The sequence below is a fragment of the Aspergillus clavatus genome, genomic scaffold (genome assembly GCF_000002715.2).
Source record: "Aspergillus clavatus NRRL 1 1099423829802 genomic scaffold, whole genome shotgun sequence".
Classification (NCBI taxonomy): Eukaryota; Fungi; Ascomycota; class Eurotiomycetes; order Eurotiales; family Aspergillaceae; genus Aspergillus; species Aspergillus clavatus.
In genome coordinates, this window is record NW_001517097.1 from 1,090,067 (window position 1) to 1,111,287 (window position 21,221).

Below are 21,221 nucleotides of genomic sequence, written 5' to 3' on the forward strand. Positions count from 1 at the left end.
GTAGGCAACAGCTGGGAATGGCGATCCGGCGAGTGGATGGGATTATGCAGGGTTCGTTTCGTCATCGTTGGAGGGTTGGTTGTTTGCACGTGGACGCGGGGGCGGGAAACCAGAGAGAGGTTGGCCCTGGAGCCTGGCCTAATTGACCGGCTGGTAACCCTTGTGTTTCCATTCGCTTTGCTTCCAATCCGTCTGGAAGGTGCTCATTTCCGTGCGCTCCGTGTTCCACTTGGTATCCTCGAGGGCGTGTTCGAGGCGGCCCTTCTTGCGCTGCTGGATAAAGAAGAAAACGAAGCCGGCGATGCAGAGGGCGCCGAACGCGGCGGCCCCGATGTATACACCGGCCTTGGCTCCCGTAGGCAGGTCCGCCCATTTCTCGGCCAACGATTTCGGAGGGTTGTTGATCGCGTCGGCGACGGTGGAGTTACCCCTGGTGGATGCACCCCGTCAGTGATGGTCCGGCCCCCAGGAATGTGGCGAAAGCTTGAAAAAAAAAAGAAAAAAAAAGAAAAAAGAAGCAAATCCAAAAGGGGGGAACTTACGCGACGACTTTGATGCTCTCCCATGACCCGGAATGATCGCTGTACTCGTACTGCTTGCCGGTATGGAAATCATGCACGCGGGCGGACTGCAGCACCATGGTATACGGACCAGCCGTATAATCCACCAGACCTCCCGCCCACTCGATGACCCCGGCTTTGTTCGACTTGATACCGGCGGGCCAGATACCATACCGGATGTTGCAGGGGGTCTGCGGGAAGTTCTTGCCGCCCAGGGCGTCGTTGTACATGAGGGTTCGAATGAGCTTGCCGTCGATCCACCATTCCAGCTTCTCCGCGGTCCAGTGGGTGGTGTAGTTGTGGAATTCGGTGTCGGCGTTGGGCACCGAGTGCGTGCCACCCCGGTCGAAGGTGGTGTCGTTACCCTTGCCAAAGTAGTTGGATTGCACCTCGCTGGTGTTGTAACCCACCCATTCCCAGTCGATCTCGTCACGGTCGTCCGACTGGAGCACCACACTGCTGATGATACCTTTGCCCTTGGCCACCTTGATGTGCGACTCGACAATGCCGAAGAAGATGAAGAAGTTCGACTGCATGGTGGGGGACTCGTGTTCGGCCTTGATGGTGAACTCGGTGCCCTCGGAGGTGAACGAGACGGCGCCGTTGGTGACATTCCAGACCGTATCGTCGAGCGTCTTGTTGAAGAGGAAGGTGGTGTTCGTCCCCAATGCTTGGTTAGGCGGACAGGTCTTGACGAGGGGGTCGCAATCCGTCCATGTTTGAGCGTAAACGGAGCAGATGCTGGCCGCCAACAGGGCCCAGCGGTAAAGGAAAGAAGACATGGTGGACGACGAAAGGTTGATTGATTAGGGGGACCACGGTAGAGAGCGAGAGACAACCACTGAGTATTTCTGTGTATGTGTGTTGCGTTTCTTTCTCTCCTTCGACAACGACGACGACAACAACAACGACAACAAAACCTGAAGGTCTGGGAGGGGAATTTATGTTTATTGACAGCAAAAGAGTGACACTGCCGGATTAATGAAAGGACGTGCGATCTAGTCGCACGAGGTGCTGGCTGCCCACCCGCAAGAAGAGATGGGAGAGAGCTCAAGGAAGGACGATGACAAGATCCGGAGGGGAAGATGAATGAATCGAGAAGAGGAAGCACCGGAGACGGACAGGCATGATAATAATAATAATAATAATAATAATAATAATAATAATAATTGAATCCAAGTCAGTACTAGAGCGGGATGAATTAAAATAGGATTGATTAGCGACATGACCTGCCGCAGCCCGACAACTTGGCAATTTGTCTACATAGTACTAAGTAAGTACTGTAGTACACTGTGCAGTTTGCAACACAGTACCTAGTAGTTACTATGGAGTAAGGTACTATCTACTGTACTGATAGACAGATACAATACAAGTCGATAGAACAAGTAAAGACAATACAAATTCTCATTTCTCAATGCTGGTTTCAGGGGTAAAACACCCTCCTCCAAGCCTAATCGGGGGGGCCACAAACGCCACCGAGGGCAAAAAAGAGACGATCTAGCCTGTTTCCGGCTTAGTGGACCCAGCCATGCTAGCCTAGCTCGGTAATTAGCTCTGTTCCATGTTCCTGGAGCCATGCCGCATGCGGAAAGGGAGGGTGGCCAGCTCCAAATACTGATTGGCTGGGACCGCCACCGCCGGAGATAAGACCAGGGTTAACTAACCCTGAGTGGAGGCCCAGGGGGTGTGTTCATCCTGTTAGGGTTACTGGGTGTTTTTTTTTTTTTTCTTTGGTACTGTCGAGTTTGTACGAGAGACTGGGGAGTGACTCCAGTATTGAATATGTCATTGACACGAACAATGTATATCTATCTATCTATCTATCCTTCATCCCAAGCCACAGGACCATAACATTTAAATCCCAGCGACTGCGTGGAATAAATTGGTCGCGAGAGTGAAGACTAGGTTTCAACCCCGTCTTTTTCCATATCAAGATGAAGAACCACCAGGTCTGCAGGTCAACAAGCCCCCTCTGCCCAGTCTGCTATGCAATGGATTGCCCTGCCATTGGCCTGATGGGCTGCCGAGTCTGTACTTCGGTCTTGGGGGCGAGAGAAATAGTAAACCCTGCAAGTCTATCAAGTATCAAGGAGAGAGACATGGTTATATTTAGAAGGAATCAATGATGATAGTCAGGAGTTCGCTCTGAATTTTTTGTTTTTACTCCGTAGGATGGAACAGATTCCAGTAAAGAATACAGAGCACGAACCACGTCCACGAAGTACGTACTTCGTACCTAGTTCGTACTCGTAGACAACTGACAAACACCAACTACTACTAATCAAGGGAGCGACACGATCTCAATCGATGTTCATGATTGTCGGACAATCAGCTCATCGTTTGTGGCCCACTTGTTAGCCTGCACGAACTGCCACACAGTCCGCAATTCCGTACGCTCCGTAGCAAGGGATTATTCTCGAGGGAACCATTCCGCAATCTACTTGAAACGAAGACCAGCTCACATAATCATTATTGGATCCTGTAGTCTGTAGTCTGTGCAACCAACAACATGTCAAGCACCGACTCGATCTACAGTCGACCATCAAAAACCATCATATCAGGATTCCATTCGTAATCACTCACTCCCCAAACTCCAGAAGTCTGATCCCATCATGTCGTCTCATGACCGTGATCGTCCCGCATGATCATTACACATAAAATAGCCATAACCAGACGCCGAAAACGTCCAAGACACTGCACCTGATCCAACACTTCTCGACAGAACACAGAAACGGGGACTAACCCCAGACTCAACTCAAATACACCTTGGCCGGCCGGCGGACTTCCCCCCGGTACCGCCGCGAACGGCTCGGCTTCTCGACATAATCCATATACGACGGACTACTCCGTCGTCGACGATGCGACGTGCGCACCTCGACTGGGCCACCGCCACCACCGCCGCCGCTGCTGCTGTATCCATAGTCCCGTTTCCCGTCACCCCATGCGCCGGGTAACGAGCATACTCGCAGCAGCCAGATGATCAACAGCGTGCCGACAATCGTGCCGATGACGATGCCTGCAATACCGCCTCCGGAGATACTGTCAGGACAGCTGGTGCTATCGCGAGCTTGGAGGATGGTGCTGTCCCGCGCTTGGAGGACGTGTGGTGCCTGAGTTGGCTCTCATGTTAGCTTGTTGGACTGCTGGGACTTCCTCTGAGTGTGAGGGTGGACATGATCCATGGTTCTATAACCCGGGCCGAGGTGGAGTATTCCAAAGATGTAGATGGGAGGCAACGGGTAAACAACTTACCATGCTGGGATTGTTGATATTCAAGTCTCAGGTGCGTAGAGTGAGAGTGTAGATCAGCTCAGTGTATCCTTCTCAAAGATCGAGCTCAATAGTCTTTTCAACCTCTCAGTGGGGTCAATGCAAGTAAACGAGAGACGAGACACCGCAATTCAAAACCCAGCAGAAAGAATTAAAGATGGACAAGATGCTGATATCTTTCTCTCTCTCTCTCTCTTTTTTTCTTTCCCCCCCATCTCCATCTTCCTCGTATTCTTCTTTGTCGTCTAATATCCGTCGGTCCCGCGCTGACGTCAATCGCACGTCTTCCTCTGCCGACGAGAAAGCAGAAGCGATCTCTAGTACTAGTAAGTCTAATGCACAGCCGGATCGAGAAAAAACTGGGAAGATGTCCCCGGTGGATTCCAGTCGGCTTGAGCATGTCACTGTCTCGACTCTTTGAGAAGTTCGATTCACATGGGCGGTGGAGTAGAGACTACTTGCTGTGTCAGTCGTGATCGGGCAGTTGGCGGGGGAGGAAAAAGCTCCCTTAACGAATCCCTCATCCGTAATGAATTCGCTATTCTGTAGTATCTACTTACTTTAAGTTATTATTCCATGACTGGACTTGACTTGGAATCCCCCCAAGATCACATGTGGTGAGACACAAATCCAGAAATCGGACACCCCTCACGTTTTCTCATCCTCTCTGTTGACGCAATCCACCATCGCCAATTGAATTCATCAAAAGAGAACCCCCGTCGGTTTCTTGATCTTCATTGTGGAATACTTATACTGTCTTTTCCCAAGGTGGTCCATTGGACACAGTGCTCCAATGTCTCACCATAACTACAAAATGGATCCCATAAACCTGATGCGTACAAGCACCCCGACACCGCAGTTCTCGGGCTGACCTATCTATACTGGTATATGTCCCGGGGGAGGTGGCACACTACCAGTCTCCCAGGCCTCCATCTCTCCTAATTCAAGCTCGATAGTCCCTCCATGTGCTGTAACATTCTCATGCTTAAACCGATTCTTCGTCCACGGCTGTCCACTAATCTGAACCCCCTCCACCCCCGTCGCTTTGATCCGCAGTATCTGATTGCCATTGGCGGTCATGTTGAGATCCGGGAACTACAGAGAAGAAATCAAGTAGACCGGCTGCGTGACAACCGGATAGATGCCAAGAATCCGCCACAGGAGCCAGGAGTTCATGGCTCCTGCATCACTGCTGCCGGAGACCCTGTAGGGTGCGTCCTGGAAGCTGGAGGGTTCAAATCAAGCGAATGAGCTCCCTGGGTCTTGCAGGCTGAGCGACATCGTCCTTACTATTGCGACCCCAGACTCCGGGACTTTTCAATGCCTTTTGCTTGCTTGTTAATGTAGTTGTACAAATAAGGTGTTGCGAAAATCAGGCTTGTTTCTTGAGAGATTTATCAGCCAGTTGACGTCCCGATCCCACTCTTCTACAGCGGCTTGGACGGTGTCGTTGAGTGTCCAAGATGGAATCTCGGACTTGATATAGAACTGAGCTCGCTCCGTCAATATGAATGAGATGGCAACTCCCCAGGAGATCCAGGAAGGTAGTGAGAGAGGTCAACAAGCACGTGCTTCTCACCTCGAGGAAACGAGTACGGAATAATCCTGGCGTGGCTTAAAGCAGATGGAGTTTACGATGCCTATGTAATGATTGCTCCAGCAGAACGTTCGATGAAGGGGAATGCAGGTGCGGTCACCCAGCTACGGCAATGAGGACCACAGCAGGCAGGAAAATAAGCATCGTCTTCGATCGTCGTCTGATATGATCTGGCGGGGGTATATGACAATCATCCAAATACATAGCACCCTAAAGCCGAATCGAGGGGATGTCAGCCTATATGGATCAGGTTGGAAGATGGTTGTTGATTTCTTCAAGCTCCGATCACCCACTGGGACAAGGTGGTAAGGTGGTAAGGCATCCAATGGTGGCCTTAACCGGAGAAACTTACCCTTCTGGAATCAACTTCCGACTCGACCGCCCGCACAGCAGACACAACCCAAAAAACCCACCAAAAAAAGACCTCCCGCTATATAGCTGATCAACGCAGGATATCAAGTGATACATATCGCTCACCTCACCGCCGGTCGTCCCCATCTGATTCTGAAACCTCTCATCCCCTTCCTCTCCCTACTTTAAATCCAATCCTCTCGACAAAATGGGCGTTGCTTTCGACAAGTGCGACACACGGCCGGCGCATATCGACGCCATCCTCAACGGCCTGGACAGATACAACCCCGAGACCACCACAGTATTCCAAGACTATGTCGCTCAGCAATGCGAGGACCGCACATTTGACTGCTACGCCAACCTGGCTCTGCTGAAACTGTGAGTTTGTACCGCTTTGATCAATATCTCCCCCGTTGTCTTTTGTACACGGCGCTCGTCTTGAGACCCAACGCGGGGGTGTCCAGACCGCATGGGACAACAAATGATGAACAACCTTGTTTTTCTTCATAATCACGTTTCCTATTACCTGACATCCCCTTTGTTGGGGAATACTGTTGAGAAAAAACACATGTTCTGAAAGAAAGAAACAAAAACATCTGTCCCTTTCGGCCAGCCAGTGTTGTACCTCAAAAAACCACACGACCATTGATCCATTGACTGACCAACAACCATCTCCAACCCCGGGGGTGTTTGTAAATAAACAGCTACCAATTCAACCCTCATCTCCTTCAGGCCGAAACCGCCACCAATATCCTCGCCAAGGCCCTCACCGTCTTCCCCTCGCCCGCCTTCTCGCTCTGCCTCGCTCTCCTCCCCGCCCACACTCAGCCCTTCCCCACCGCCGATGCCGACGCTTCGCAGACCTCTGACTTTGTCGAGTCCGTCCAGAAGCTCGCCCGCCTCTCCACTCTCCTTGAGTCCGCCCAGTACGCCCAGTTCTGGTCGACCCTGAACTCCGATGACCTGTACGCAGACCTGGTCGCCGACGTCGCCGGTTTCGAGGAGCTCGTGCGCATCCGCATCGCCGTCGAGGTCGGCAAGGCCTTCCGCGAGATCAACGCCGAGGTGCTCGAGCAGTGGTTCGATCTGCGCAGCCGCGAGGCCCTCGAGAAGTTCGTCACCGAGGTCTGTGGCTGGGAGGTTGACAAGGCCGGCCCCAACGGTACCGTCGTCAAGGTGCCCTCGAACAAGGAGAACGAGGTGCGCAGCGAGGTCAAGAGCGAGCATGTCGGTGTAGAGATGTTTGGCCGCGTCATCAGACGGGGCTTCGAGCAGGCTGCATGAGCATATTCAATTCTTTTTTCCCTTTTTTATTTTTCATTTTTTTTTTTTTTTTGATTTCCATCGCGTGTTTGAAATGAGGAGGATCTTTTTTACTTAATCCTCTATACTTTGTTGTTTCCCCCCCCCTCTTTTTTTTCCTTTTTTTGTTCTTCTATTCTATTCTTGATGATATCTTGCGGAGAAAGATCGGGGGGGAAGGGGATTTCATATCATAGATTCTTACCCCTTGCCTATGTGCTAAAGAACACCCGAATGAGCTCGAGAACCCAATGATGACGAAAGATAGAACCAGCATGGGAAAGGTTCGGGGGGAAAAAAAAAAGTCTAGGACCTGGCGCATTTTGGCGTTTCTTGAGTTTCGGTCTCTGTGTGTCTGTGTATGTGTGTAAAAAAAAAAAAAAAAAAAAAAGGAAACAAAGTATTTTTGATTCATATATTCATAACGAGCCGAGATACAGCCATTTCTAGATCATATCATATTAGGGGAAACAAAAGTCTTTTTTCTATATACGAAAAGATCTAAGCCTTGACCAGCAGAGACTTTCCGGACATCTCCTCGGGCTGCTCAATGCCCATGGCAGCCAGGACGGTGGGAGCCACGTCGCCGAGGACGCCTTCCTCCTTCTTGAGGCTCCAGCCCTCGGGGGCATTGGCCAGGACGAAGGGGACCTTGTTGGTGGTGTGGGAGGTCTTGGGAGTGCCCTTCTCGTTGAGCATCTCCTCGGCGTTACTGTGTCCCGCGGTTAGTCTCGTGATATAACCGGGGGCAAAGCGGAAAAAAAAAAAGAGAGAATGGAGAAAACTTACCCGTGATCAGAGGTGATGAAGAGGATGTATCCGTGCTTCTTGCAGGCCTCGTAGATCTCACCGATGGCCTTGTCGGTGGCAGTGACACCCTTGATGGCGGCCTCGTACACACCAGTGTGGCCAACCATGTCGGGAGGAGCAAAGTTGTTCATGACGAAGTCGAACTTGTCCTCGGCAATCCGCTCGCTCATCTTCTTGCCGACATCCGCGGCGCTCATCTCGGGATCAAGATCGTAGGTGGCGACCTTGGGCGAGGGGATCATGTCGCGCACCTCGCCGGGGAACTGCTTCTCGATACCACCGTTGAAGAAGAAGGTGACGTGCGCGTACTTCTCGGTCTCGGCGACGTGGCACTGCGAGATGTCCTTCTTGCTGAGCCACTCGGCCAGGACGTTGCCCATGTGCTGAGGAGGGAAGGCGACGGGGAAGGTGTAGTCGGTCTTGTACTGGGTCATGGTGGTGATGCTGATGTTCTTGGGGTAGGGGAAGTCGGGCTTGGGAGAGCGGTCGAAGTCACCCAGCAGCTGGGTGATCTCACGGACACGGTCCGAACGATAGTTGAAGAAGAAGAGGGTGTCGTCGTCTGCAAATTCCGATGATTAGTCGTTGGACGAGTTTTTTTTTTTTGGCCTTCGATGGAGGGAGGGGAGGGCGAAACATACCCTGCACGCGTCTGTCCTTGCCGCCAACAATGATCGGCTTCAGGAACTCATCGTTCTCACCCTTCTCATAGCGCTCCTTGATGGTCTTCACGGGGTCAGAGCTCTCCTCGCCCTCACCAGAGACAATCCCCTTCATGGCGACCTCGACTCTGTCCCAACGCTTATCGCGGTCCATGGCGTAGTAACGTCCGACAACGGTGGCGATCTCACCAGTGCCGATCTCCTTCATGTGGTCGAGCAGATCCTGCATATACTTGGCAGCGCTCTTGGGGTCGGTATCACGACCATCACCGAAGAAGTGGATGAAGACGTGGGGGATCTCCATCTCCTTGGCGACCTTCAGCAGACCGACCAGGTGGGTGATGTTGGAGTGGACACCACCGTCGGAGATCAGACCAAGCAGGTGCAGACGGCCATTGCCCTCCTTTGCGCGAGTGAAGGACTTGACAATGTTGTCAACCTTGTTCAGCTCGCCATTCTTGAGGGTCTGGTCGATGCGAACACTGTCCTGCCAGACCACACGACCAGCACCGATGTTCAGATGGCCGACTTCACTGTTGCCCATCAGGCCCTCCGGCAGACCGACGGCCAGCGACGAGGCCTCCAGCTCGGTGAATCCCTGTGCAGTCTTCGAGTTGGGGTCGGCGAAACCGGACATGTAGGGTGTCTCCGCAGCAGCGATCGCATCTCCGTCCTTGGGAGAGTCTGGGCCTGGGATACCCCAACCGTCGATGACGACTAGATATAGACATTAACGATTGATATTTGGAGGGAATTGAGCATGGAGAGTCAATTGGGGTGGGGGGGGGGACCTACTCAGGACGACTTTGTGGTCAACCTTAGTCATGATGAAGATAGTTTCTCTGTAGGATGGTCAATTGACGAACTCCACGATCAGCTTGGGATGGAAGTTGGGAGGATTAATACTGACAAGAAAACAAGGGAATTGAGATGATAACGAGATGAATAAAGATGGGAAAAAGTGTAAGTGAAGGAGATGGAAGAAAAAGAAGAAAAAGCCAGCCGGTGAGCAGTTAATGATAGAGAGAGAGAGAGAGAGAGAGTCGCTGGGATGGCCGATGGAGGGGGGAGGAGGGGCAGCAGTCACTAGCAGTAGCAGCGTTCTTCCCGGTGACGCTTTTGTGCTGGTGGGCTGAGTTACTTACATGCTATAGTAGTACTGTAATATAGTTAGTTAGTTAGTTAGCTGTTCCGACGTCAACGGTCGCCCCCCAAGTAGTTAACAACAACAAATCGCGAATGATTCTTCCCTCGTGGTCTGACTCTTCCCTAACATTCAACCTTCCCCCCCCCCCCCCCCGTTATCGATTCTGCATCGGACATAGGGTGAAAACTGTGAAAAATCCTGTTCGAATAATAATAATAATAACCGATATTCCCGGAATGGCTTCCAGATCCCCGGCCGTGGTCACTCCACTGCCGAAACCCTCCTCTGCACCCGACACCCCTGCGATCAAGGAGACAACAACGAACACCACACCACACACCGTGCCGTTCCCTTCGCCGCAGACCTTTGATATTATTCCTCCGTTGCATGGCCTTCTCAAACGTTTGCTTTCCCCCCAGACTGCTGGTGAAGGCCCCCGAGCTGCCGGTGGAGCGACAGGAGAGACAGGACCGTCAGGGTCAGGACCGAGTCAGGGAGTCCAACAGCCGTCACATCATCCTTCCATGGGAAATGGAGGGTTACCGCTGAGCACAAAGGAACTGCCCACGGAGGCTAGTGCCATTAAAATCCGCATCCAGAAGGCGCACGCGGTGGTTGAGGGTCTACCGGACATCCACCGCTCGGTCGCTGAGCAGGAGAGGGAGATTGCAGAACTGGAGGATCGCATTTCCAAGCTGAAGTCGGTTGTCTCGGATTTTGGGAGAAGAGCCGACGTCGGTGTGCCCGAGTTACACCGTTCGATGGATGACAAGCCTTGAAGACTCGCGCATACGATGTAACGAGAAACATGAGGCTGTATGCGGAGTCCCACAGGTGTCACCTATCAAGAGTATCAACTTCTGCCAGAATTAGATGCATCGGACAGACACTCTCAGCAGAAATGGCCTCTGCGGGGGTAGGATTTCTTTCTGCAAATACTTGAAACCTTTCTTCGTTTGGCCAACAACCCCGTTGCATGTGAGACTGGCAATTTCAGCAAGAAATTGGATAGTCTGCATAAGAACAGTTGAAGACCCATTGTCGACCTTTCCAAGGTGGATCAGGTGCAATTGAAGAGGTCTCACGGAGGCCTTGAATCTGCCGCGTGCTTCTTCTTCTGCTTCCGCCGCTTCTGATGTTTCCCAAGGGCTGGTTATGAACCGGGGCATTCCAAGAAGCTCCCCAGAAGCCTGAGTCTAGCAAGAAAGACCGCGCACATCAAACCTCGACAATCTACTTGGAGTCATAATAGGGTCTTCTCGCGGGGTCAGTATTCAGTACTGACTTGGCCACCACGGTCCTCGTCCACGCCATGCAGCCGAACACGGCATCCTTTGTACCCCGCCTATGACTATATACTTGCTGAGATGATGTTCCGCTTCTGCTGTTGTTAAGATGCTGTCCTTGTCTAAGAGCTTAGATGCCATCGACACCAAGTTCAATATCTACTGGACCTAGCCTATCCATCATTCAGTAACTACTCAGCCAAATATCGGATCCGAACAATAGAGTTAGGGTGGAAAATCACAGGGAGCCATGGTTTCATCTATAGAATCGATCGAAGGAAAATCACCTGACTATGACTAACCTCCACGCCACAACGGAGCATACCTACTACGTAGGCTGAAAGGCGCAAAAGGCAAGGAAAACTCTGTCTCAAAATTGGAAGATCATGAGGTGATCCGAGGAAGTTCTCTTCATGAGGTGATGTAACTGTCTTGACATGAGGGCAGTCTCATCAGTTCTCTGGAAAGAAACTTGAGTCACATCCCACAAAGCCAGTAGTTAGAACCGCAATGCCAACCACCCTCTCAATGCTCAATACTTCTCCGGAGTAATTAGCAGTACTACTACAGTGTAGGTAGTACTCTCGTAGTCATGAACATTAGTCAATCATAGCCCCAGCTTTGGACCAGACTCACAAAACGAATTTTCTCCGAGCCCAGAAATGAACCGACTCTGAGCCACGAAAGCGCCGGTGAGCGTCAACACAGCTCCGATGTCGTTCCGGACCCGAACAGTCACAGCAAGGGGATGCCTGAGGAATCCAACCCTTTCCCACCCCCCCCCCCCCCCCCCACCATCGCCGGATTTTCATTTCCTTCTCTTTTCTTCGCCTTCTTCCCCAACTTCTTTTTTTCCCCTTTCCTTTCTTCTCTTCCCTCCTCTCTCATCTTTCCTCATTCCCAATCCACATCCCTTGGTTTGTTTATTGTCTCGTCAGACAACATCATCCTTCCACAATGGCCACATACGCTCTGTCGCAGTCCCACCGGGAGGTAAGTGTAGCTGGGTTGAAATGCGTCTTGTCTTCACAAGCTCCTATACTGACTCATATGCTATAGCAAATGGAGAAGTCTCTGGTCGACTCCGACCCTGAGATCGCTCAGATCATGGTACGTTCTTAAGCTCCAACACCTGCTTTCCTTTCCTTTCCCTCCAAGGGTAATGGAGGGAGGCAAGCAAAGCTAGACAGCCGAAGAATTGGCGATGACTGACGTGTATGTCTGTCTCCCTTTGCAGGAAAAAGAGATCCAGCGCCAGCGCGAGTCCATTCTGCTGATTGCCTCGGAGAACGTCACCTCCCGTGCCGTCTTCGATGCTCTTGGCTCTCCCATGTGCAACAAGTACTCGGAGGGTTACCCCGGTGCTCGTTACTATGGTGGTAACCAGCACATCGATGCCATCGAGCTCACCTGCCAGGCTCGTGCCCTCAAGGCTTTCAACCTCGACCCCGCCAAGTGGGGCGTCAACGTTCAGTGCCTCAGTGGTAGCCCTGCCAACCTGCAGGTCTACCAGGCACTCATGCGCCCTCACGACCGTCTGATGGGTCTTGATCTCCCCCACGGTGGCCACTTGAGCCACGGCTACCAGACCCCCTCCAGAAAGTGAGTCACAAGTTCTGTACCAATTGTGTCTGTCTGGGACAGTGGGCTAATTGACCCACAGGATCTCTGCCGTCTCCACCTACTTCGAGACCTTCCCCTACCGTGTCAACACCGAGACCGGCATCATCGACTACGATACCCTGGAGGCCAACGCTGAGCTCTACCGTCCCAAGTGCCTGGTTGCCGGTACCTCTGCCTACTGCCGTCTCATTGACTACGCCCGCATGCGCAAGATCGCTGACAAGGTCGGCGCCTACCTCGTTGTCGACATGGCTCACATCTCCGGTCTCATCGCCGCGGGTGTCATTCCTTCTCCCTTCGAGCACGCCGATGTTGTCACCACCACCACCCACAAGTCTCTCCGTGGTCCCCGTGGTGCCATGATCTTCTTCCGCAAGGGTGTGCGCAGCACTGACCCCAAGACCGGCAAGGAGATCATGTACGACCTGGAGGGCCCCATCAACTTCTCCGTCTTCCCCGGCCACCAGGGCGGCCCCCACAACCACACCATCACCGCTCTGGCCGTTGCCCTCAAGCAGGCTGCTACCCCTGAGTTCCGCCAGTACCAGGAGCAGGTCATCAAGAACGCCAAGGCCCTCGAGGAGGAGTTCAAGCAGCTCGGCCACAAGCTCGTCTCGGACGGTACTGACAGCCACATGGTCCTGGTGGATCTCCGCGCCAAGGGTCTGGATGGTGCCCGTGTTGAGGCTGTTCTCGAGCAGATCAACATTGCTTGCAACAAGAACTCCATCCCCGGTGACAAGTCTGCTCTGACCCCTTGCGGTATCCGTATTGGTGCCCCCGCCATGACCAGCCGTGGTATGGGTGAGGAGGATTTCAAGCGTGTCGCTCGCTACATCGACCAGGTCATCAACCTCTGCAAGACCATCCAGGGTGACCTGCCCAAGGACGCCAACAAGCTCAAGGACTTCAAGGCCAAGGTCGCCTCCGAGTCCGTGCCCGAGATCCTGGCCCTCCGCAAGGAGGTTGCCGAGTGGGCCAGCACCTTCCCTCTGCCCGTTTAAACACCCCGGCAGAATGAATTTAGTTGTCATATGATACCATTCAGAATCGGTTTCTCTTTTGTCTTCTCTCCTTCTTGCAGGCTTTCTTAACGAGTTCAACATCATTGCGTATAAAATTGGGTCGCTGGAGTGCGTTACTTGGGGTTTTTACAGGTCTGCTTTTTCAACCTTACGCGGGTCATGGGATAACGGTATACATGAGCAAGTATTCAACATTTTTTCTTCAACAGGACGAAAAGTTCAACTGTCCGGGTGCCTTGGGGGTTTTTAACATCCGGTACCATCATCTTAGCTAGTCTATCAACGAACTAGAAAGACTATAATGATTCAAAGAATCTGCCCTTTTCCGGTGTAGTCAAATGAGCATAACTATATTTGTCTTGGTGCGCTTTCGTGCTCGTCTATACCCTATTGAGAGAAAGACATGGCAGACCCTGTATGTCAATGGTCTCAAAGCTCCTCGTGAGCAACCCCCCCACGCCCCCGACTAATCTCATTCTCCCATGACTGCGAAATCAAAGCAGCCACATTCCTCCCCATCAACGCACTCGTCTCCATCGTCGAGATGAAACTCTCAATGCCCCCCGTATACCAGACATTCGGCGCCAGGACCGTGTCCTCGAACGTCACCCGCGGGAACAGGAACGGATACGGGTTCCAGACCTTCTCCCGGTACCAGCTCAGATCCCGCTTGGGGAGCGCCCCGATCGTCGCGTTGGGCGGCGTGGCGCGCTCCAGCCCCAGGATACGCTCCAGAAAGTCCGCGGTGAGCCGCTCGGGCGAGAACACCTTGTAGACGTAGTGTGTCTCGGACGCGCCGTCGGCGCGCGGCACGTCGACTGTGCGCAGGGTGCTGATGCTCCAGAACCCGGCGGGGCCGACGCCGGCTTTGCGGGGCCCGAGGTCCACGCTGCGCGGGAGGGTGGTGAGGATTGTCTCTGGGGCGCGGGCGCCAGGCGCCAGGTTGAAGAATTGCGGGGAGATTCGGTGCGGGGAGGTGAAGAGGGTGACGTGGAGCTTGACGTAGGGGATCTCGTCCGGGGTGTGCTCTGGCGGCGGGGTGATGCTGATGCCGGAGTACTGCAGCGGGCCGGCGATGATGACTTCGTCGAAGACCGAGGTGGATGCGTCGGTGTCGGCGCCGGCGCCGTCGGGCTGGAACGTGACCGCCAGCGTACCGCCGTCGCCGTCCTCCTCGCTGCGCCGGATGGATGTCACGGTCTGGTTGATCCGGACGTCGGCCTGGGCGGCCTTGAGCATGCCGTCGAAGATGCGCCAGTTGCCGCCGGCGATGGAGACGGCGCCGTCCGTCGCCATGCAGACCATGGCCTCGAGGCCGTGGAGGAGCGGCAGGTTCTGGCCGTAGTTGACGCGCGTGCTCGCCTGGATGATGTCGCGGGCGAAGTCGGCGGAGATGCCGCCGTTCTGGAGGAACGCGGCCCCCGTGCTTGCGGTGGCGTTCAGCAAGTCGACAGCCGCCGCGGCCGAGGTGAGGGATCTGAACGGGAACAGGGGCTTTTCGTATAGCCGGAGGAACTTGCTGACCGTGCTCTTCATCAGGCTCTGGGTGCGGATGGGCGCCAGCCCGTACCGCCAGATCAGCTTGGCGATGGTCCACCAGCTATAGGTATCCTGTATCACCAGGACGAATTGCTCTCCGTCCCAGACGCCAAGCGTGTCGTCGGACTCCCTGGGGCGCGCGTGGTTTGCGCTCTGGACAGTGAGGCCTAGGTCCCTGGAAGCGTTTACCAACTCATAGTTGACGGAAACGAAGATCGAAGCACCCAGTTCGACTGGATACCGGGGATCATCCAGCACGTCGACTGTTGTCGACCGGCCACCCACGTGGGGAGCACGTTCGAAGACCGTGATGTCAACTGGAATCTGTAGCGAATCTGCATACTTGCGTAGGGAGTATGCGCTGGAAGAGCCTGCAGCTCCAGCTCCTGGGGGGCGATGTTAGCTCCTGTGTAGCATGGGATCCTCAATCATTCGAGATGCTCACCGACTATGGCGACCCGTTTCGGGGCATCCTTGGAGACTCCCAGCAGTTGTTGCTCTGCACTACCAACGGTGACAAGGCACAAAGTAATCGCGCAATACACAGCACAGAAGCGTACAAGTAGATATCGAAGTGATTGAGGGAAGGTATCCATAAGTGCACTAGATACCTCGAGTCGCTACTCCAGGCACTAACTAACCGTAACTAGACTACGTCACTGACGAGAACCGACTTCAGCCCGCTACTCAGACCTGCAATATTCACAGGCAGCAGCATTAATTCGAGTGATAATAAAAAAGGGAAAGAGGACACGCTCTGCTAGCTCTGATGGATGGATGCTCCAGGCGTCAAGATGGGATGGATCGTTGCAGTTGATGTCAACGCAGTTGTATCATGTATGTGTAGGTATGGTAAGTTACAGCATGACCATCAGATACCGCACTAAGCCATAATGGGATTGGTATGGTACCGTCTCCGTATCGCTTATCGCGCCCGATCTTTTCTATCGCTTTTTTTCTCCAGAGTAAATGCTGAGGAGGGGTTGATCGAGATATTAGTCTTCATTGTGAAACACCCACCTGCCTTTTGAGATCACAGTTGACAAGGAGTATAATAATAAATATCTTCTTTCATATATCCTGTCGCAATCAATCGCACCAATGGACCCTTACGATAGCGACTCGTCGGGTTCCGAGGATGAGGGGGATTTCACTGAGACTGGAGTGCTGCTGGGGTATGCCTCAGAAGAGATCCTAGACGATACTATCAGTCACCTTGGAGGCTGGCCGGTATGTGCGACAGCTTAGACAGTTGAAGGTCGGGCGCCATTAATTACTAATTCTCGCGATTTCAGACATGGCTCGATGATTCTACACTGCCCCCAGGGGAATTCGCCAATTGCAAAGTTTGCAATAGCCCCATGCTCCTTCTGCTTGAATTGCACGGTGACCTTCCGGAACATTTCCCGGACGATGAGAGACGACTTTACATCTTCGGCTGTCCCAAAAAGGCATGCAACAAGAAGCCCGGCAGCATCAGAGCCCTACGCGCCGTCCGAAAGACCAAGGTCGAACAAGCGCCACGGAACACGGAGGAGAAGCCCAAGGAGGACACAGAAAAGAAGGCCAAGGCTCCCAAGCAGGATATAGGGGCAAGTCTCTTCGGGGGCACTTCCCTCATTGGAAGCGTCTCGGCGAACCCAAATCCCTTCTCCTCGTCGAATGCACTTTCATCGCAGGCCAGCAATCCATTTGCGGCCCCGGCTACTTCATCCCCCGTACCGGCCAAACAAACCTCTACCACGACCCCTTCCACGACCTCTTTGTCAGAGAGCTTTGCCGATAAGGTCAGAGTCTCCTCCCCTCCCCCGACGACTGCGGCACCAGAATCCGCTGCACCTGCTGCGCCTTGGCCCGACAAGTCTGCATTCCCAGCCCCGTACACACAGTTCTACCTGGACGCCGAATACGAGACGCTTTCTCGGCCTTCCACGCCAACGATACCGGCGAACGTCACCATCGACAACACCGAAGAGGAGGAAGCCGCCGGTGGATCTACTGATCTTAAGGATACGTTTGAATCCGAGCTGGACAAAGCGTTTATGAAATTCTCCACACGCCTAGAGCACAACCCAGAGCAGATTTTGCGGTACGAATTCCGTGGCACCCCGCTCCTCTACTCTTACAGCGATCCCGTGGGCAAGCTTCTTCATGATCCTAAGCATGGCTCTGGCTCTCGTGTGACAACCGTCGCGAGTGGAGCGAGCCGTTTCCCTCGTTGCCAATACTGCGGTAGCGAGCGTGTCTTTGAGCTGCAGCTGGTGCCGCACGCCATTGCTGTACTGGAGGAGGGTCGCGAGGGCGTTGGACTGGGTCCCAAGGATGATGCAGGTATGGAATGGGGTACCATCATCCTTGGTGTGTGCAGCAAGGATTGTGGGCCGCAGCAAGTGGGAGTAGTCGGATGGCGCGAGGAGTGGGCTGGTGTACAGTGGGAGGAATCGGTCAAATAGGAATACTATACATTGACGAATGAATTGCTAATGAACCCATATTCCTGAGCATGACTGTGATGTGATATTCCGAATCTTCCAAAAAATCTTCTGTTCATAGTAAAAGGAAAAGAAAAAAGATGCTCGCCCAATCTACTTGAAAGACACTCCGAGTGCCATACTCAATTGCCTCACAGTCTGCTTCTCATCTTGACAAGCTACGACTGATTGATCTCATCATATGATTCTCTGAAGCTATCTGAGGCTTGCGACTCTTGCACCGCAATTGAACCAGAGGGGTATAATAGAACATATCAGATTGGAACCCTCATCTCGGGTCCATCTCAACTTTTCGATGACGAAATGCCCCAGGCCGCCGCGGATCTGGCTTCACTATCGACCTGGACCACGCGGATTCGCCCTATCGCTCTCACTGCCTCCTAGGAAGCGGATACCTAGCCCTCCAGCTGGTTATGAGGTGAAGTTCGTGCAAACCGCAGCAACCTACCGTCGGAAGCCATGGGGTTCTGATGTCCAAAACAAGGATTTCATTCTCAAGGAAGCAACAGCACCGGAATCGTTGGTTCTTCAGGCGGAAGCCGAGGCGGCAGCAGCAGCAGCTTGTTGCTGAATCTGGGTCTGGAATTGGACGATCTACGACCACACAAATCATTAGCATATAATGGTGCTTGGGTTTCGTCGCGGCTGTCCTCACCTCAGCGCGCTTCTTCTCGGCCTTCTCTTGTCCCTCCTTGATCTGACCCTCAATTCGTTTGCTAAGAGACCGCGTCAGCCGCACGTTACCAGGCCGGATGCAAGCCGGGGACGTACATCTCCTTCTCAATGAACTCAAGACGGCCATTGACAGCCATCACCGCCTCATTCTTTTCCTGCTTCAGCAAGACCGGGCCCACGATCTTGTAGATGTTCGACTCCTCATCCAGCTTCGCGAATTCGGCCTGTACATCCTGGTTCTCCTGCTGCTGCGACTCGAGCTTCTGGCGCGCGTCGATGAAACCTTCGAGATCTGGAAATTCGGGAGCACGTTAGAGCTTGGGGACGATTTGATACGGGTCGTTGGCATGATGAATGATGCGTTTTATGGCAGGGCAGGAGGTGGGAGTTTGGGCATACCGGTTTGCAACTTTTGGAACTCATCCGAGAGAGCCTGCATCTGTTTCTGTGCGTCGGCCATTGTGGTATGGAGGAGTTGGGATGCTGTGACTAATATGATCGAGCAACGTCAGGGTTTGAGTTAAGTCGTTGGAGATTAAAGTGAGGGGCGGTTGTTGGCGGGGACTACAGAATGCTGGTAATTACATTACGGTATCATACCCCTGTATTCCAAGTGTTTTACGCAACCCCAGGGTAAACAGTGCAGAACTCCCGTCTCCATCATTCCAGGCCAAGAAACTGTCCGCTTTCTCTCCTCCTCCAAGTCCCCCCCCCTCCCCCAATTCAACCACCGATCGGTTCACCCACGAGCCCGCATTACCCACCAGATTCGAAGGAATATAGATTATTTTACGATCATGAGCAATACAGATTTCCTGGGCCGCGCGATTGACACGGTCAAGAAGGCCATCGAGCACGACAATGAGGGCGAGTACGAGAAGGCTTATCAGACCTACTACTCCGCACTGGAGCTGTTCATGCTGGCCTTGAAATGGGAGAAGAATCCCCGCTCCAAGGAGATGATCCGTGCGAAAGCGGGCGAATATATGGACCGGGCAGAGAAACTCAAGAACCACCTGGCACAAGCGGAGAATCGAAAGAAACCAAGTGCAGTTGGCGCCAACGGCAAGGTGGCGCAAGGAAGTGGGAAGAGCGGGTATGTCACTAGGGATTTTATGTATCTTCCAGAGATTTCGGCTAACGACGCCATGGGCTGTTCAGAAAGGAGGAAGATGACAACGAAGACGCCGAAGCGAAGAAGCTGCGATCGGCCCTTGCTGGCGCCATCTTGTCGGACAAACCGAATGTGAAGTGGGAGGATGTCGCGGGTCTTGAAAGTGCCAAGGAGGCACTGAAGGAGGCTGTTATTCTACCCATCAAGTTTCCGCACCTGTTCACAGGGAAACGCCAACCGTGGAAGGGTATCCTGCTCTACGGACCTCCGGGTACCGGTAAATCCTACCTGGCCAAAGCCGTTGCGACGGAAGCAAATAGCACATTCTTCAGTGTCAGCAGCAGTGACTTGGTCTCAAAATGGATGGGTGAGAGTGAAAGGTGGGGTCTATTCTGAGGCGCATCCTTTTTTTTGGTTGAATCTAGACACTAACGCTTCTCTTTCAGACTGGTCAAGCAGCTTTTCAACATGGCCCGTGAAAACAAACCGGCGATTATCTTTATTGACGAAGTCGATGCCCTCTGCGGTCCGCGTGGCGAAGGAGAATCGGAAGCGTCTCGGCGTATCAAGACCGAGCTGCTGGTACAAATGGACGGTGTCGGCAAGGACTCGCGAGGGGTGCTGATTCTGGGTGCGACAAACATTCCCTGGCAACTGGATGCCGCTATTCGACGCAGATTCCAACGGAGAGTACACATCAGTCTTCCCGACATCAACGCGCGAATGAAGATGTTTATGCTCGCCGTCGGCCAAACGCCGTGTGAAATGACACAGGCGGATTATCGGACATTGGCCGAAATGAGCGAGGGCTACTCAGGCAGCGATATCAGCATTGCTGTACAAGACGCACTTATGCAACCCATCCGTAAGATTCAAACCGCGACACATTATAAGAAGGTCAGGCTCATCCTCACCCTATCTCAAACCAATTCAAATGCTAATGAACGGTGCAGGTCATGGTTGACGGCGCAGAAAAATTAACCCCATGCTCCCCCGGCGATAGCGGCGCGATGGAGATGTCGTGGGTCAACGTCGAGGCAGATCAACTTCTCGAGCCACCTCTTGTGCTCAAGGACTTCATCAAAGCCGTGCACAACTCACGGCCCACAGTCAGTCAGGAAGACCTCAAGCGGAACGAGGAATGGACCAAGGAGTTCGGTAGCGAAGGAGCTTGACCTCCTTTACTTACCTTTTCTTCCATCTGTTTCCGAAACAATACACTGGATAGATCCGCACTGCATAATGTCTTGTTACTGTTGCTTGATCATGTCTCCTAAGTCTTGAATTTTCTCTTTTTTGGAGCGTGCTACGGTGTCTTTCTCCCGTCACCTGCGATGTCTTTATCATGCCCCTGACCGATTATGTTCTCCATGTTGTTATCAAGAGCTCGGTGTTCAGAAGCGTTACCCGTTCGGCTAGGCGTTCTTTTTTTTTTTTTTTGTCATCTCTGTTGTTCTCTGCCAGACATACATGGCTTGGATGTGGGGTTAAATTCTCATGAGGGTTTATAGTCATTAACTTCCTACGGAAGACAACAAGTCAAGGAGCAATGAGCTGGATTTTTGGATCTCACTGTTCTCACATGTATCATCAAGATTCATTTACCAGGTGTGCTCGTAGTACCTTGACGCGTGGAACTCGCCAGGGCTGTAGTTGGTTTGAACGCTCGATTCATGTATCCATGCCAACGCAATAACATCGCTCATTCAAGTATCCTGTTCTGTCTGAAGGGAAAGGGAAATAATGCTCTCAGATAATAACAAACACA

At 52.8% G+C, this 21,221-nt stretch overlaps 11 protein-coding genes across 11 annotated transcripts, besides 8 other annotated features; 5 read left to right on the forward strand and 6 right to left on the reverse strand.

Annotated features, from left to right (window-relative positions):
- Positions 1–138: 138 nt before the first annotated feature.
- On the reverse strand, positions 139–1,342 carry ACLA_037180 (glycoside hydrolase family 16 protein; the record flags this gene model as incomplete). Its single annotated transcript, XM_001270936.1, has 2 exons — positions 139–430; positions 543–1,342. 2 exons carry the CDS (start codon positions 1,340–1,342, stop codon positions 139–141), a joined length of 1,092 nt encoding a protein of 363 aa, XP_001270937.1.
- Positions 488–517: a microsatellite.
- Positions 1,343–1,446: 104 nt separating the features above from the next.
- Positions 1,447–1,477: a microsatellite.
- A 209-nt stretch (positions 1,478–1,686) lies between these two features.
- Positions 1,687–1,730: a microsatellite.
- Positions 1,690–1,729: a microsatellite.
- A 635-nt stretch (positions 1,731–2,365) lies between the features above and the next one.
- Positions 2,366–2,385: a microsatellite.
- Positions 2,386–3,310: 925 nt separating this feature from the next.
- On the reverse strand, positions 3,311–3,742 carry ACLA_037190 (uncharacterized protein; the record flags this gene model as incomplete). The annotated part of the gene is made up of 2 exons (XM_001270937.1): positions 3,311–3,670; positions 3,734–3,742. The coding sequence occupies 2 exons, from the start codon at positions 3,740–3,742 to the stop codon at positions 3,311–3,313; spliced, it is 369 nt and encodes a 122-aa protein (XP_001270938.1).
- Positions 3,613–3,659: a microsatellite.
- Positions 3,743–4,706: 964 nt separating the features above from the next.
- Positions 4,707–4,910, reverse strand: ACLA_037200 (uncharacterized protein; the record flags this gene model as incomplete). Its single annotated transcript, XM_001270938.1, has 1 exon — positions 4,707–4,910. One exon carries the CDS (start codon positions 4,908–4,910, stop codon positions 4,707–4,709), a length of 204 nt encoding a protein of 67 aa, XP_001270939.1.
- Positions 4,911–5,986: 1,076 nt separating this feature from the next.
- Positions 5,987–7,062, forward strand: ACLA_037210 (CSN8/PSMD8/EIF3K family protein; the record flags this gene model as incomplete). The annotated part of the gene is made up of 2 exons (XM_001270939.1): positions 5,987–6,156; positions 6,483–7,062. The coding sequence occupies 2 exons, from the start codon at positions 5,987–5,989 to the stop codon at positions 7,060–7,062; spliced, it is 750 nt and encodes a 249-aa protein (XP_001270940.1).
- Positions 7,063–7,449: 387 nt separating this feature from the next.
- Positions 7,450–7,480: a microsatellite.
- Positions 7,481–7,581: 101 nt separating this feature from the next.
- Positions 7,582–9,378, reverse strand: ACLA_037220 (2,3-bisphosphoglycerate-independent phosphoglycerate mutase; the record flags this gene model as incomplete). The annotated part of the gene is made up of 4 exons (XM_001270940.1): positions 7,582–7,792; positions 7,870–8,452; positions 8,532–9,269; positions 9,348–9,378. The coding sequence occupies 4 exons, from the start codon at positions 9,376–9,378 to the stop codon at positions 7,582–7,584; spliced, it is 1,563 nt and encodes a 520-aa protein (XP_001270941.1).
- A 195-nt stretch (positions 9,379–9,573) lies between these two features.
- Positions 9,574–9,595: a microsatellite.
- A 340-nt stretch (positions 9,596–9,935) lies between these two features.
- On the forward strand, positions 9,936–10,478 carry ACLA_037230 (RNA polymerase II mediator complex middle subunit MED9; the record flags this gene model as incomplete). Its single annotated transcript, XM_001270941.1, has 1 exon — positions 9,936–10,478. The coding sequence occupies one exon, from the start codon at positions 9,936–9,938 to the stop codon at positions 10,476–10,478; it is 543 nt and encodes a 180-aa protein (XP_001270942.1).
- Positions 10,479–11,942: 1,464 nt separating this feature from the next.
- On the forward strand, positions 11,943–13,612 carry ACLA_037240 (glycine hydroxymethyltransferase SHM2; the record flags this gene model as incomplete). The annotated part of the gene is made up of 4 exons (XM_001270942.1): positions 11,943–11,978; positions 12,045–12,095; positions 12,223–12,587; positions 12,649–13,612. The coding sequence occupies 4 exons, from the start codon at positions 11,943–11,945 to the stop codon at positions 13,610–13,612; spliced, it is 1,416 nt and encodes a 471-aa protein (XP_001270943.1).
- A 450-nt stretch (positions 13,613–14,062) lies between these two features.
- Positions 14,063–15,768, reverse strand: ACLA_037250 (putative prenylcysteine lyase; the record flags this gene model as incomplete). Its single annotated transcript, XM_001270943.1, has 2 exons — positions 14,063–15,558; positions 15,618–15,768. 2 exons carry the CDS (start codon positions 15,766–15,768, stop codon positions 14,063–14,065), a joined length of 1,647 nt encoding a protein of 548 aa, XP_001270944.1.
- A 505-nt stretch (positions 15,769–16,273) lies between these two features.
- Positions 16,274–17,625, forward strand: ACLA_037260 (small subunit rRNA maturation protein TSR4; the record flags this gene model as incomplete). Its single annotated transcript, XM_001270944.1, has 2 exons — positions 16,274–16,402; positions 16,468–17,625. 2 exons carry the CDS (start codon positions 16,274–16,276, stop codon positions 17,623–17,625), a joined length of 1,287 nt encoding a protein of 428 aa, XP_001270945.1.
- Positions 17,626–18,192: 567 nt separating this feature from the next.
- On the reverse strand, positions 18,193–18,799 carry ACLA_037270 (tubulin-binding prefolding complex subunit YKE2; the record flags this gene model as incomplete). Its single annotated transcript, XM_001270945.1, has 4 exons — positions 18,193–18,258; positions 18,320–18,380; positions 18,436–18,631; positions 18,739–18,799. The coding sequence occupies 4 exons, from the start codon at positions 18,797–18,799 to the stop codon at positions 18,193–18,195; spliced, it is 384 nt and encodes a 127-aa protein (XP_001270946.1).
- A 337-nt stretch (positions 18,800–19,136) lies between these two features.
- Positions 19,137–20,628, forward strand: ACLA_037280 (AAA family ATPase VPS4; the record flags this gene model as incomplete). The annotated part of the gene is made up of 4 exons (XM_001270946.1): positions 19,137–19,435; positions 19,501–19,833; positions 19,900–20,350; positions 20,407–20,628. 4 exons carry the CDS (start codon positions 19,137–19,139, stop codon positions 20,626–20,628), a joined length of 1,305 nt encoding a protein of 434 aa, XP_001270947.1.
- Positions 20,629–21,221: the final 593 nt, after the last annotated feature.